Source organism: Lytechinus variegatus, chromosome 4 (assembly GCF_018143015.1).
Source record: "Lytechinus variegatus isolate NC3 chromosome 4, Lvar_3.0, whole genome shotgun sequence".
Lineage (NCBI taxonomy): Eukaryota > Metazoa > Echinodermata > Echinoidea > Temnopleuroida > Toxopneustidae > Lytechinus > Lytechinus variegatus.
The window spans coordinates 23,400,966-23,414,388 of record NC_054743.1 but is presented as its reverse complement, the minus strand read 5'-3'; the positions used below and the strand labels follow the sequence as shown (position 1 = coordinate 23,414,388).

The window sequence follows — 13,423 nt, the reverse complement described above, 5'->3', positions numbered from 1 at the left end:
TAATTAAAAAGTTATTAGAATTTCAATTATTTGATTTGTGACGTCATATGCGAGCAGCATTCCTACATAGCGAATGGTAAAAAATCAATGAAATGTCATTTTCTCAGAAAATTGAAAATGGTTTTTACTGTAACTTTTGTATATCAATAGACAAATCGTTTCACACCCGATCATGAAAAGAAAACAAAATTAAGTCATCAGGAACCATACAAAATTTGAAATTTATGCATTTTATATTACATAACACATGGGACAGCTGCTCGTTTATGACGTCACAAATCCAAAACTTTGAACTCTAATAACTTTCTTACTCTTTAACGGATTTTCCTCAAACCTTCACCAATATTTTTTACTATTTTTTTTCCTATTTTTACAAGAAAGTTTTCTTCAGGGTGAACTTCCCCTTTAAGAATTAAAGCCTTTGTCACAACCCCAATACACGTACATGTACCTTTCATAAATTTTACAATCTACATGTACCTTGTTATCTGTTTTAATAATCACTTCAAAATTCAATGTCATACAACTATGGTGGAAATGGTTAAACTAATCCAGGAAATGAGACAGACAAAATCAGATATTTTCTATGCATTTTCTACCAACATCTATGAACAATATCCTTTTCAAACTCCAAAAATGGTTCTCTCAAATAGCAGATTATTTCTTAAAATTCTGCATTTTCAACAAAATTGCTTTAATGTCAACTTTGGTGTATTTCTGGGGACCGTTTCATCAACATTTTTGTCTGACAAGTTGTCAGATCTGACATCTTTCCTTGATTCTGATTGGCTGAGTGGCACTGTTACTATAGTAACTGTCGGATAAAATGGGACTTGTCGGATAAAACGTCCGACAAGTCCTTTCATGAAACGCTCCCCTGAATGTCCTGCAACCTGCATGTACAGGAACTTTTCATTGATTTGAATTCCTGATAATTTATTTATGAAGAGAAGTTCACCCTGACATTAAAGGCAGTTTCTAATTTAAAAAACAATTACATCATAGGGAAGTATGAAATAAAAAAAAATATTGAAGATAATGGTAAATAAATTGAATAAAGCAGCTTTGGAGGGGGGGGGGGGCAAAGAGGTTTCTAAAATCAAAGAGATCCCCCCTCCCCTGATCCACACCCGACTCTACTGAAGAGGCTCGGAAAGGACAGTATTAGCACGCAATTAATCTTTAATGATCTGATGATAGTTTTTGACCAGCAAAACTAATTTCATATGACATTTTGGCTGGCTAAATGAAGACCCTATTATCCATACATGTATGTACTGTGATTTTTTTTTTTGGTCTGAACAGGACAACTGATCCATACCTTGCACTCTCTTCCAGGGCAGTTTTGGAAACCCTGCATGGTGTCATTGGTGTGTTCAGCAAACAACCATAAGAGCTTCGGCCCAGATCAGATTCCACCAAATGAAGATTGCAGGGTAAGCGACCTCCAATTCGCATGCAATTCAAGAATCTCCATGAAATTTGCTATGCAGTCTAATACTGTTCTTTAAACATGATTGTGACATGATGATTTGAATGAGTGTCAGACAGAGCGCATGAAATGCTAAATTTGGCTGTGGAATAGATTGATGTACAATTTGTGCAGTATGCTCAATAGGTGTATTCAGACTGCCTTGATCACCAGAATCTGTTAAATTTACAAGAACTTGTTCAGGCTAAAAAAATACCTAATAATTTTGCATTAAAAATGAAATGTTGAGCAACACGCTCAGGGCATTAACAGTCAACACCACAGCATTCATTCCCAACTACTCGCTTGCTGAGAAAATTCCCATAATTTTATTTCAGTCTGCAAGAATACCTAGAACCTTGGAAAAAACCTGCAAATGAGCGTGATCGGTTCATCACGGACGGACATTTGATAGATTTTGGAAACTTTAAAGGCTTGTAACAAATTAGGAATAAGATGAACAAGGTTCCTTTGTTTCTTATAGAGGAGGTTAGGACAAAGTATGCTGAATGATGAAAAAAGTTTGTTGCCATGGTTACCTACAAACATAGGAATCCACTAAATGTGCCATATCACGGACGGACATGATAGAAATGTGGTTTTCAGAATTTTCGTACGTTTTTAATGTTTCTATCTAAACGGCTTAACATTGACCAATAATTGTTAATGCAACTTACACTCAGGTATGTTAGCTTCTACATGTATGTTCAGCATATTGATTTCTTAATCAATATCAAACTTCTGAGAGAATTGCAAATATTTTCCATCACGGACGGACATCTCGGACGGACATCACGGGCGGACACAATTAAAATACATTGGAAGTACCTTGTAAGAAGTTCTTATTACTTTTTGGGGGGAACAAATGCTATTTATAATGATTTGTACATTATTTAATATGATAAACAGTATTAGTTGCACAATCAAGTTGCTACAACTTGATTCTATGCAGATGCACAGTATAATCTAGACGTACGATTGCTTTAAACACAGTTCTTGTCAAAATCAAATGTAAAGAATGTCCTAATGCACATTGTCTTCTTTTCAAATTATAGAATACGAGTACATATACTCAATCAACATCTGGTTTATCAATGATCATGTTGATACAAGTATTTTTATGATATACATGTACATGTATCATGATGATACATGTTAATACATTTTGGGGCATTAATTTTCCAAGAACAAAGATGTTTTTGGGGTCCATTAATACCTAAATCCAAAAGATTCACAGGTTGCTGATCCTTATGCTTGTTTGTTGGATCAAGTATGATCACAACACTTGTCAGAGGCTCTCTTTAAATTCATATTTGGCCCGTATTAATGTGGAGACACCCCATAACATCAACAACCCTTATGTATTTAGGCCCTGACAGAATCCAAATGAAATTGATAAATCATATAACAATCAAAAGCTTATTAAAATTCTCAACAATGTAGTGCAATCTTTATGCATTTTCAGTTTACAAAGCAATTTGCTTAAAAATAGCTCCAAAATGGACTTTGAAAAAAAAGCATTCTTGTACTTTTCACAAGCCTAAAGACTGTGGCATGTTCTGTTAGAATCCATAGGGTTTATACATGGAAAAATTGAAGATTTTTCTGCTTATCAGATTATGCATTCTTCTTGTTTTACATCACTTTCTGGAAGCTTGTATTGATAAAATCTACAGTTTTGGACTTGTTCTTGCCATTTTTTATTTCCTGCTTTTTTGGCATGTACATGTATGTAGCTTTCCAACTTTATCTGCAATTCTGCATTCCAATTACATGTATGTTTAACCATTTTTTCTGACAATTTAGCCCCAAATCCCCCAATCCCCAAAATTGTGAAGAGTTTAAGTTTCCATCCATTTGAGTTCTGAATAATTTTCAGTGCCATTTCTCATTGAAAATTGAAACTAAAATTAAATTTGTAATCTGCTCAGCAAAGTTTCTCATTTGCATGTATGGATCTTTCCCAAGTATTAGCTTATATTGCTCACTTGTCCATCCATGATGAAATTAATGTCCGTCCGTGATCATTTTTGATTGATTTACAATATGCATAAAATGTATGGATTTTTTTTTAGCTATGTTCAAATAAAATGATATACATTGTCTAGTGACATACTTCTTCACACATTTTGTTTCTATTCTGATAATGAATAAAAAACTAAATCCATACATATTATCCATATCATGAACTCAATAAAAAACTGATAACGGACGGACATCAATTTCATCACGGATGGAAATTTCAAAATCTACCAGAAAAATGTATTTGTAATACATTATTTTTCTCCTAATTTATGTTTGATGATAGATTAATGTCCAGAGTGCAAGAACATCAAAACCAAATAAGAGTACTTTGAAAACAATAAAACTCTAGTGAATTGAATTTGAGTGAATTTACTTTGTCCGTCCGTGATAAAATTAATGTCCGTCCGTGATCATTTTTTATTGAGTTTATGATATGGATAAAATGGATGGATCTCAGCTATGTTCAAATTAAATGATGTACAGTGTTTAGTGAGATACCTCTACACCTTTTTATTTTTAATTTCCATTCTGATAAAAAATTAAAAAAATTTTCATCTTTTTTCATCACGGACGGAAATTTCAAATTGGAAATGTTAACACCTACCAAAAAAATTACTTCCTAATATTTTTTTTCTATTAATTTATAATTGATAATAGATTACTGTTCAGAGTGCAAGAACATCCAAACCAAATAAAAGTAACTTTAAAAACCATTAAACTAGAGTGAATCTAATTTAAGTAAAAATGTCCGTCCGTGATGAGAGGTAAACAGCACCCCCGTGAATAAAATGGTCTATTCCGGTACTTTCGGAATTATCAATCATCATGAAACTAAGTTCTTTGAAACCTGAGATACCAAAGATTATTATAAACGCAATTTTGATAAAAATACCTAAAAAAAAAAAATTTTCATCTCAATGCGAACCCTTAACCGATCATGCTCAAATTTTCTTGTAATTTTGACTTTGTAGTAGGCCTACAGTAAAATGTACAAATAATAGGGGGTAATTTAATAGTTAAAGGAATTTTACAAGTATTTTTGCTTTCAAATTGACAAAAATACAGGCATTTTCTGATCAAGGTACATGTACATGTAGATCAGGATGAATATCCTGATTTGAAAATACTTGCTATTCTTGAACTTTGAGGTGGTCTGAAAGTTTAGGGGACCTGTCTGCAAGATAGAGTCCAAAGTTATTGAAAGGACATTGTACTATGTAAACCTTTAAAGGTCAAGTCCACCCCAGAAAAATGTTGATTTGAATAAACAGAGTAAAATTAAACTAGCGTAACACTGAAAATTTCATCAAAATCGGATGTAAAATGTGAAAGTTATGATAAAGTTTCACTTATTTTTCACCAAAGAGTTCTACAGGTGTATGCACAACTCAGTGATATTTGAATGAGATAGTCAATGAGGTATCTCACTCACTATTTCTTTTGTTTTTTAATATTTGAATTTATAAATGTCTATATAAATCATATACATGTAGACATTTTTAGACAATATATAGATTTGACCTTTATGACCAACGTGACTGACAATAGTAATTTACATGTTCAAGAAGGAATCTGATTTTCACATGACAATGAGGAGAAAATGAGAATATTTTATATTTCCTATAATGAAATACAAAGGATATACATGTAGTGAGTGAGTGATGTCATCGGTCACCTCACCTGCATACAGACCAGGATGTGTAAACTGTTTTCAACTTTCAGAAATAAAGTGAAACTTTAAAATGTCATAACTTTCATATTTTACATCTGATTTTAATGAAATTTTCAGTGTTATGCTTTCTGGATTTTTCTGTTTTTTTCAAATCAACTTTTTGTTGGGGTGGACTTGGCCTTTAAAAACAGAGCTCCCCTGTACATGTAAAAGGGGTACCATATTGCAAGCAATATTTTTCTTTACAGAATATTTAATTTTCAGCAATACTTTATCACTGATGGAATTGTTTCTCACTATTTGAAGGTGTGAAGCCTTTATTTTAAGTGCAGTGTACACATGTACATGCTCACGAAAAAACTCACAAGAGAAAAATTACACACTACATGTACATGTAGTATTATAGAATTCTTTAAATACATTGTTTTGCAAACTTTCCCTACATACATGTAATTAAGAACTACATGTACATGTACATTTAATTCATTATCAAATGTTTAGTGACAGCACCGGGAATTTCAGGGGGGGGGACCTTTTATCAACAAGTGGAATGCCTCTGGCCGTCTCACCTGCATCACGCGGTTCAATATAGCAGCAGTGCTCACTTTGAATACTACTCTAACTCGCACAAGATGTTCAGTGATACATGGTTACTCTTATTTCCCTTTTTTATGAACTAGACAAATAAACTTACAGAGATATGATGGTTATTCAACGAAAAACCCCAACATGGCCAAAGTTCATTGACCTTACATGACCTTTGACCTTGATCATGTGACCTGAAACTCGAACAGGATGTTCAGTGATACTTGATTACTCTTATGTACAAGTTTCATGAATCAGATCCATAAACTTTCAAAGTTATGATGGTAATTCAACAGATACACCCAATTCGGCCAAAGTTCATTGACCTTTGACCTTGGTCATGTGACCTGAAACGCGCACAGAATGTTCAGTGATACTTGATTACTCTAATGTCCAAGTTTAATGAACTAGACCAATAAACTTTCAAAGTTATGATGGTAATTCAACAGATACCCCCGATTCGGCCAAAGTTCATTGACCCAAAATGACCTTTGACCTTAATCATGAGACCTGAAACTTGCACAAAATTTTCAGTGATGCTTGATTACTATTATGTCCAAGTTTCATGAATCAGATCCATAAACTTTCAAAGTTATGATGGGAATTCAACAAATATCCCCAATTCGGCCAAAGTTCATTGACCCTAAATGACCTTTGACCTTGGTCATGTGACGTGAAACTCATGCAGGATGTTCAGTGATACTTGATTAACCTTATGTCCAAGTTTCATGAACTAGGTCCATATATTTTCTAAGTTATGATGACATTTCAAAAACTTAACCTCAGGTTAAGATTTCGATGTTGATTCCTCCAACATGGTCTAAGTTCATTGACCCTAAATGACCTTTGACCTTGGTCATGTGACATGAAACTCTAAGAGGATGTTCAGTAATACTTGATTAACCTTATGTCCAAGTTTTATTAACTAGGTCCATATACTTTCTAAGTTATGACATCATTTCAAAAACTTAACCTCAGGTTAAGATTTGATGTTGACGCCGCCGCCGCCGCCGCCGTCGGAAAAGCGGCGCCTATAGTCTCACTTTGCTTCGCAGGTGAGACAAAAATTAAGGGGGTCGGGTCACTGGTTCCAACTTGGGGGGGGGGGGGGGGCTGACAAGTGCCTACAATATATACCCCCCTCTTGCTGCCACCACTGGTGATCTTTTCCTAAACTTCAATCTACAAAACCCATGATGTTACACAGCACATGACTTGTAACATACAATGTACATGTTATGATCTAATTTTCAGTGTACAAAATACAATTCTTGCTTTAAATCTTTAAAATCATTATGAAATTACATGAAATGATAAGACTTGGCCTTTCAAGTTTTGCCCGTTGCTTATATATAGCCAGTGATTACGTGCGATACTGAGGGACCGGCCGTTTGACATTTTGAAGTAGAAAGCCAGCAGTCTGTTGCCGAACCAGGCAGTTAGGAAGTTAATCTTGATGATTAATTTTCAGGCACTCTTAAAATGAAATGACATCCAAGGGGCATAAGGAGCGTGTGTGTACGCATCCAAATTGACTACATGTAGCTGTCCGCCAAGATGAAATGAGAGTGCTGTAGACATCATTACGATGTTTTCTTTTTTATAGTGAGGATAATCATGAAAAAGAAATGTCATTATAAAATGTGTATTGCCTTGTTTACATACACATGGGATGTTGTAGAATACATGTAGTATTATGAAACACTGAAAAATAACATATACTCTTAATATCATTTTGATTCATTTTCATTACACATTAATGCCTGTTTGACTAAATGATTATAGGGCTGAGTATTTAAAATATATAAAAATATGAATATTTCAACGTTATGAATAAACAATGATTACATGTACATTTAACCTTTGAACAAAGAATAAATGTGGAAAAGGCAGTCATAGGAAATCCCCTTGAAAATTGCCAAAGCATTCCCTAAATCAATTCATATCAAATCTTTTTGGAATGAATTTAGAATGAATATTTCTATCAAAAATAATTCAAATGGAAATTGAATTGAACGTACAACCCTCAATTTCCTTCCAAAAAGATGGAAGACTGAATTTTCATTTAAAGTCTATTCCTAAAAACTTAATACGTACATCTACACCAATATAAGCATCCAAGGACAAAGCCACATGGATTGGATGATTTTGGCATCTTCTACAAAAGAAAAAGCAAATTTACTTGAATGTTACATGTACATGTAGTCCCTTTCTAGGGAGTCCCTATCTTGATGAAAATGAAGAAAATCCATTATTCATTGTTCGAAATAGACATGAAATGAAATACTCCGAAAATTTGCTTTGCCCAATTGATCTTGGGACCGGCAGCCGCTGTGCAGCGCCAGATCGACGAGGCTCTATCCATAGTCGTTGAACGCCAAACAGGGTACATGTAGCAGCAACTCCCATCTTGTAACGTCTTTTGGTCTGACGCGGCTGGGGTTTGAACCCCCGGCCTCCCGCTTGTGAGACGGACGCTCTACCAACTGAGCCAACACATCGGTTGATCTCTACATGTATGTAACATAATGTACATGTACATTGTACAGTGCAAATTTTTTTGCCCCTCTTCCTTTGGTAATCATTATTAAATATCTTGTATTGTATGATGAGTTTATAATCAGAAGGTTGCCTCTTTTTCTCTTCTCACGTTTCGCCTTGCCTTTTGACTCATTTCTTGCTTGCCTTTTCTCATCTACATGTACTACGTGTACCTCAGTCTCCTCGAGCCTCCTCCTCTTTCATATACCTTTCATTTCCCCTTTTCTTCTTTATTGGCACCTACGCTTATGGTAATTATGTTTTTGTTATTGGTATTTTATTTTAGTACAGGTGAGACCCTCTGAGATTTTGGATAGTTGTGTGTGGTTTTGGTTTTCTTTAGATTGACTTGGGGCTCTTGCATAAGTTTCAGGGGCCTGGCAACCCCCCCCCCCCAGCCCCCTCTTTCCTTTTTCTCTTTGGGTCTCATTTCCATTTTATCATTTCATACACAATGTACATTTATGATACTATTATTTTCTTTGTTTGTATGAATTTGTGTATTGTATTTGAATATTAACTTAATATGTTTACGGTACTTCATCTGTTTGTTATGATTCTATTTGTAAACAGTCATATATTTCAGTCTTTAGACTGCTTGCGATTGTATGTTTTGATAGTTTTATTGCAATAAATCCAATTACAATAGCTGTTGATATTTCCCCTATGGCGGTTTAATCATTTTATGTTACACAAATAAAAGGAAAAAAAAAAAAACAGTCAAAATGCTACATAAAAAAATGAATAATTTCATGCGAGGAGCCACCTTGTTTTTAATATCTGTATATCCATTCAACATCAATCTTTACTTTAAAATATACACAACAAAAAAAGTAAGTCCCCCCTAAATCAAACTGCTGTAACTTTTGAACCAAATAATTTTGAGATATGATATTTCATGGGTGGTTTTATACACTCATTAAGCAACTCCAGGGGAAAAATGAGATTGATCGGTTGAGTCATGCATGAGTAATTAAAGATTGAATTAAAAATGACCATTTTTGAAAGTCACAAGAGTCGTTTTTCAGATTGTGCAAATACAAAGTTGGGCAAAAATTGTTTTTAGGTGAACTTTATAGTGTTATGCTGTTTTACTATCCATCATTAACCCATTTCAGACTAAATTTTGATATCGTATGTTCATGGTTGAGTGAGCACGATGTATTGCAGGGGCCGCGGAAGCGGGAGGGGGGGGGGCTGGGGGGCTTCAGCCCCCCCCCCCCACTTTTTTCCACAAGTAAGTACAAAAATGTAATACGATTGTGATTTTTGACATGGTCAGCCCCCCCCCCACTTTAAAAACTGCTCTGCGGCCCCTGTATTGTGACGTGTCATCATAGGGTTTTGGGGGTATTATCTTTTACAGCTTGTCAGATCATGTTAAAATTTGAAAATGTTGATGGCTCCCCCGATTATAGGCCCCTCCCCCATTTAAAATTCTGGATCCACCACTGATCTGTCCATACATTCAACTGATCCTGAGAAATTGTTAGGAAAAGAATACATTTACATGTATTGCAGTATAAAGAGTATTCATTCCTAAATTTTCGAATGTGCTCGCTCAACCATGAAATGGCTAAAGTTCTGAAAGTGTTTGATGATAGAAATGATGGATGATAAAAACAACAGCAATTAAAGACACCTTTCAAACCAAATTTGCCCCCAATATTCACTTTATTACCTTTTAAAATGAGTCTGTGTCATTGAAAATACCAATTTTCCCACTTTGATGCGTGCTCACTCATCCATAAACAAGCAAATCGATTTCATTTTTGCACAGAATTCTGCCCATAGGTTGATAAACATTACTGCCAAACGACATTGCTAAAGACAGTCTTGAAAAAAAGTTCCACCATATTGAATAAGGGGTTTACGTATGCTTAAACATATGCACCCATAATGTACACAAGTCTATGAGAGAGGAAGTCAAAATTTTAACAAATATGAAATGAGGGTTTGTTTCATGGACGGTTTTTGTTACTTCTGCCAACAGTTATTTAATGAAACTTCGCACATGGCTTCAGAGTAACACTATCCAAAATGTGCACACACCAAAATAACCATTCGATTCGGTAGAGAGTGGGGCCAAGGCCTTGAACTTTCTTCTCATTTGCATAATTTTCGAATATTGTGTGCTCACTGATGCATTAAACATCGGGATTTTCATGAAAATCAAATCAAATGAACTGTGCAAGGAGTTGTGTGACAGATATCCATAGTTACAAATTGCAGTTTTTCCAATAACGTAAAAAAGAGCTAATCACATTCCACATGTTCATTCAAGCGTAAATGTTTAAGTTGACACCTTTGAATCATTGAAGCATGTTAATTGGTCATGAACATAACAAAAAAGTTGAGAAAAGATCATTTTCAGTTAGAAAAATGAAGCAATACTTGCCTACGATATTTGAAAATCGCATTTTTTGTTTCCAATAAATGTTCATTGAACCGTGAAACGGTGAATATTGTTGGAGATAGTCTTCCCCAAAATAACTGTCATCATATTCTAGCATTTTTTCTTGAAAAAAATGTGTAAAAATCCAATTATAGCAAATTTGGACTTGAGTTTATTCAACCGTGAAATTTAGCTTAAAAAGTTGTATCGTCTTTTAGAAAGTACCCTTTCCAAGCCTTCTGACTAGTTTTCATGATGAGAATGTGGAATTAGTTCCAATACAATGGAATCAAAGTCGTGATATTTTGCTTGTGACTTTTGAAAAGTGACATTTTTGCCTTCTGACGGTACTCACTGAAGCATGACGTAAGATTCATCCACAACATTTACTCATAGGGTAGCTTATAAAATTACCTACACGCTCATGTAAAAATATATCAAAAACTCACATTGGTTCGGAAATTATTGATGTTTGTTTAGGGGGGACTTACTTTTTTTGTTGTGTATATATGTATGAAACAATTTACTTTTTTCGCTTTTATTTTTTACAAATTCCAAACATTATTAATTTTTGTAACTTTAGACAGGATAGAAACACAAAAAGAATGAAATCTATCTATATTTAGAACAAGATTTTTCCTCACACAAACTTTAGTCTGTACATTAAAATCATATTCATTATTTTCAGCCTGGAGTACCCCTTTTTAATGACCCAAGTTATAAATATTCCCTCACCTATTTGTCTTTCTAGGTCTGCAAGCTCTGCTGCCGTTCCTCTGGGTAGTATCCCTGGGTCTGTGAAGCTTGTTCTGAAGAGAGTAGCTAGGCAGAAGACCACCATGACAGCTGCAATCAAGGGGATGGCTATCGTTACTCTGTTGGCGAGGTACGGGGAGCTGCACCATGATGGGGGAATAAAATGAAGAGAAAGGGAAAATTCAATACATAATGGAAACTGTTTCAAATTAATTACTTTTCGAAGACAGATACATGTAAATGCATATATTCATTGTGAAATTGTGAATTGAGGATTCTGATCATAAAAACAGGGTATTGATGGGAAAAGGAAAGGCAAATAGAAAGTGGGGAAAGGGATGGGGGGGGGGGAATAATTGTGGGGCCTTAATTGTTAGTGTTTCATACATGTACTTCATACATTTAGCAAGCAGTTTGTACATTTATGTGACTGGCAAGCTATTCTTGGGTGCTGCTCAGACTCTGACTCCCCAAAACGTCCCATATCAAATTCTTATATAAAGTATAAAAAATCATACATATAGATGCAATTTGTTATCAAAAGGGTAAAATCCAGCATTTGCTACAGCCCCATTTTGCTGAAAAACCAGGGAAAATTTGGAGCATCTCATTATTATCAAAGCACAATAACAGGAGACCAGTCAGGCATAGCAAATCATGCATGACTTTAAAATCAGTTTTATGATCACACCTCCCAGGTTTGAAGAAAAGAGGGGGACGGGGCTAGAAGATAAATCTGCAATGGAGGGAAATGAAAAGGGGCGAATAATTCAATAAAGAGAAATGCAATACAAAGTCAAGTCTAGAAGAGGCAGGGAAATCAATGGTAATTGATTTGGGGTTTTAAATTCAGATTTCAGAATTTCTGTGCATGCAAAATGGGATCACACGGTTTGCCCACAGGCATCCATAATATCTGGCACTTTGCAAGGATGGCTTTCAATTTCCCTATTGAAGGCTAATGCACGGTGTTCATCAAAAAATGTCCATCTGGTGAACATTGAAATGTTTGAAGTACATTTACCGGTACTTTCTAAATTCCCATTCCTCGTTTTAAAGGGGATTTTAACCCTCAGGCTTTGATACAAAAGTTGATTTGAAAAAAAGGAAAAAAAAAAGAAGAAAAACATTGAAAATTTCATTAAAGGAAAAATCACCCTTTAAAGAAAAGTTTGTTGTAAAAATAGCAGAAAGAATATATATAAAAAATATTGGTGAAGGTTTGAGGAAAATCAATCAAAGATTAAGATTAGAATTTTAACCTTTGCATTTGTGACGTCATTAACGAGCAGCAGCCCCATATGCTACAGTATAAATAGATGAATTTCATTTTTTTTAATGGTTCCTGACAACTTATTTTTTTTCTATTCATTATCGGGTGTGAAATGATTTATTCTATTGATATACATTGTACAAACTTACAATGTAGATACAGTAAACACCGTTATCAATTTTATCAGAGAAAATGAAATTTCTTTGATTTTATATGAATGCTGCTTGCATATGACATTACAAATCAAATAATAAAATTCTAAAAAACTTTTAATTCTTTGATGGATTCTTCTGAAACCTTTGGCAAATATTTTTTCATTTTTTTATTCTGCTACTTTTTTTTTACAATAAATTTTTTGTTAGGACGAACTTCCCCTTTAGAATCTGATGTTTAAAAGTGTAAAGAAAGTTTTTATTTTACAAATTACATGCATGAAGTTAAGTTTCATTTAATTTCACAAAATAGTCACACCCTTGTCGGGGTCAGTATTAAAGACAGTATCTACATCTACATGTACATGATGATGTACAAGTATAGCAAATGATTCCATCCCCCTCCCCCCTTCCACAATCTTACACGTAGATCGAGTGAAATTCTAGACTCTACAACTACAATTAAAAATATTGTTAATTTTCGATCATTGATAATGAAGATATGATTGATAATGTGATTTTACAAAATGGCGTCTAGATGACGTCATGATGA

At 34.4% G+C, this 13,423-nt stretch overlaps 1 protein-coding gene across 3 annotated transcripts in view; it reads right to left on the bottom strand.

Moving 5' to 3' along the window:
• The window catches only part of LOC121413653 (palmitoyltransferase ZDHHC18-like), a 57,488-nt gene that overhangs the window by 36,895 nt on the left and 7,170 nt on the right, over positions 1-13,423 (bottom strand). For all 3 annotated transcript variants that reach the window (XM_041606567.1, XM_041606565.1, XM_041606566.1), the window contains exon 3: positions 11,425-11,585. In XM_041606567.1, coding sequence (XP_041462501.1) covers positions 11,425-11,585 — 161 coding nt within the window. The remainder of the gene's footprint in view (positions 1-11,424; positions 11,586-13,423) is intronic.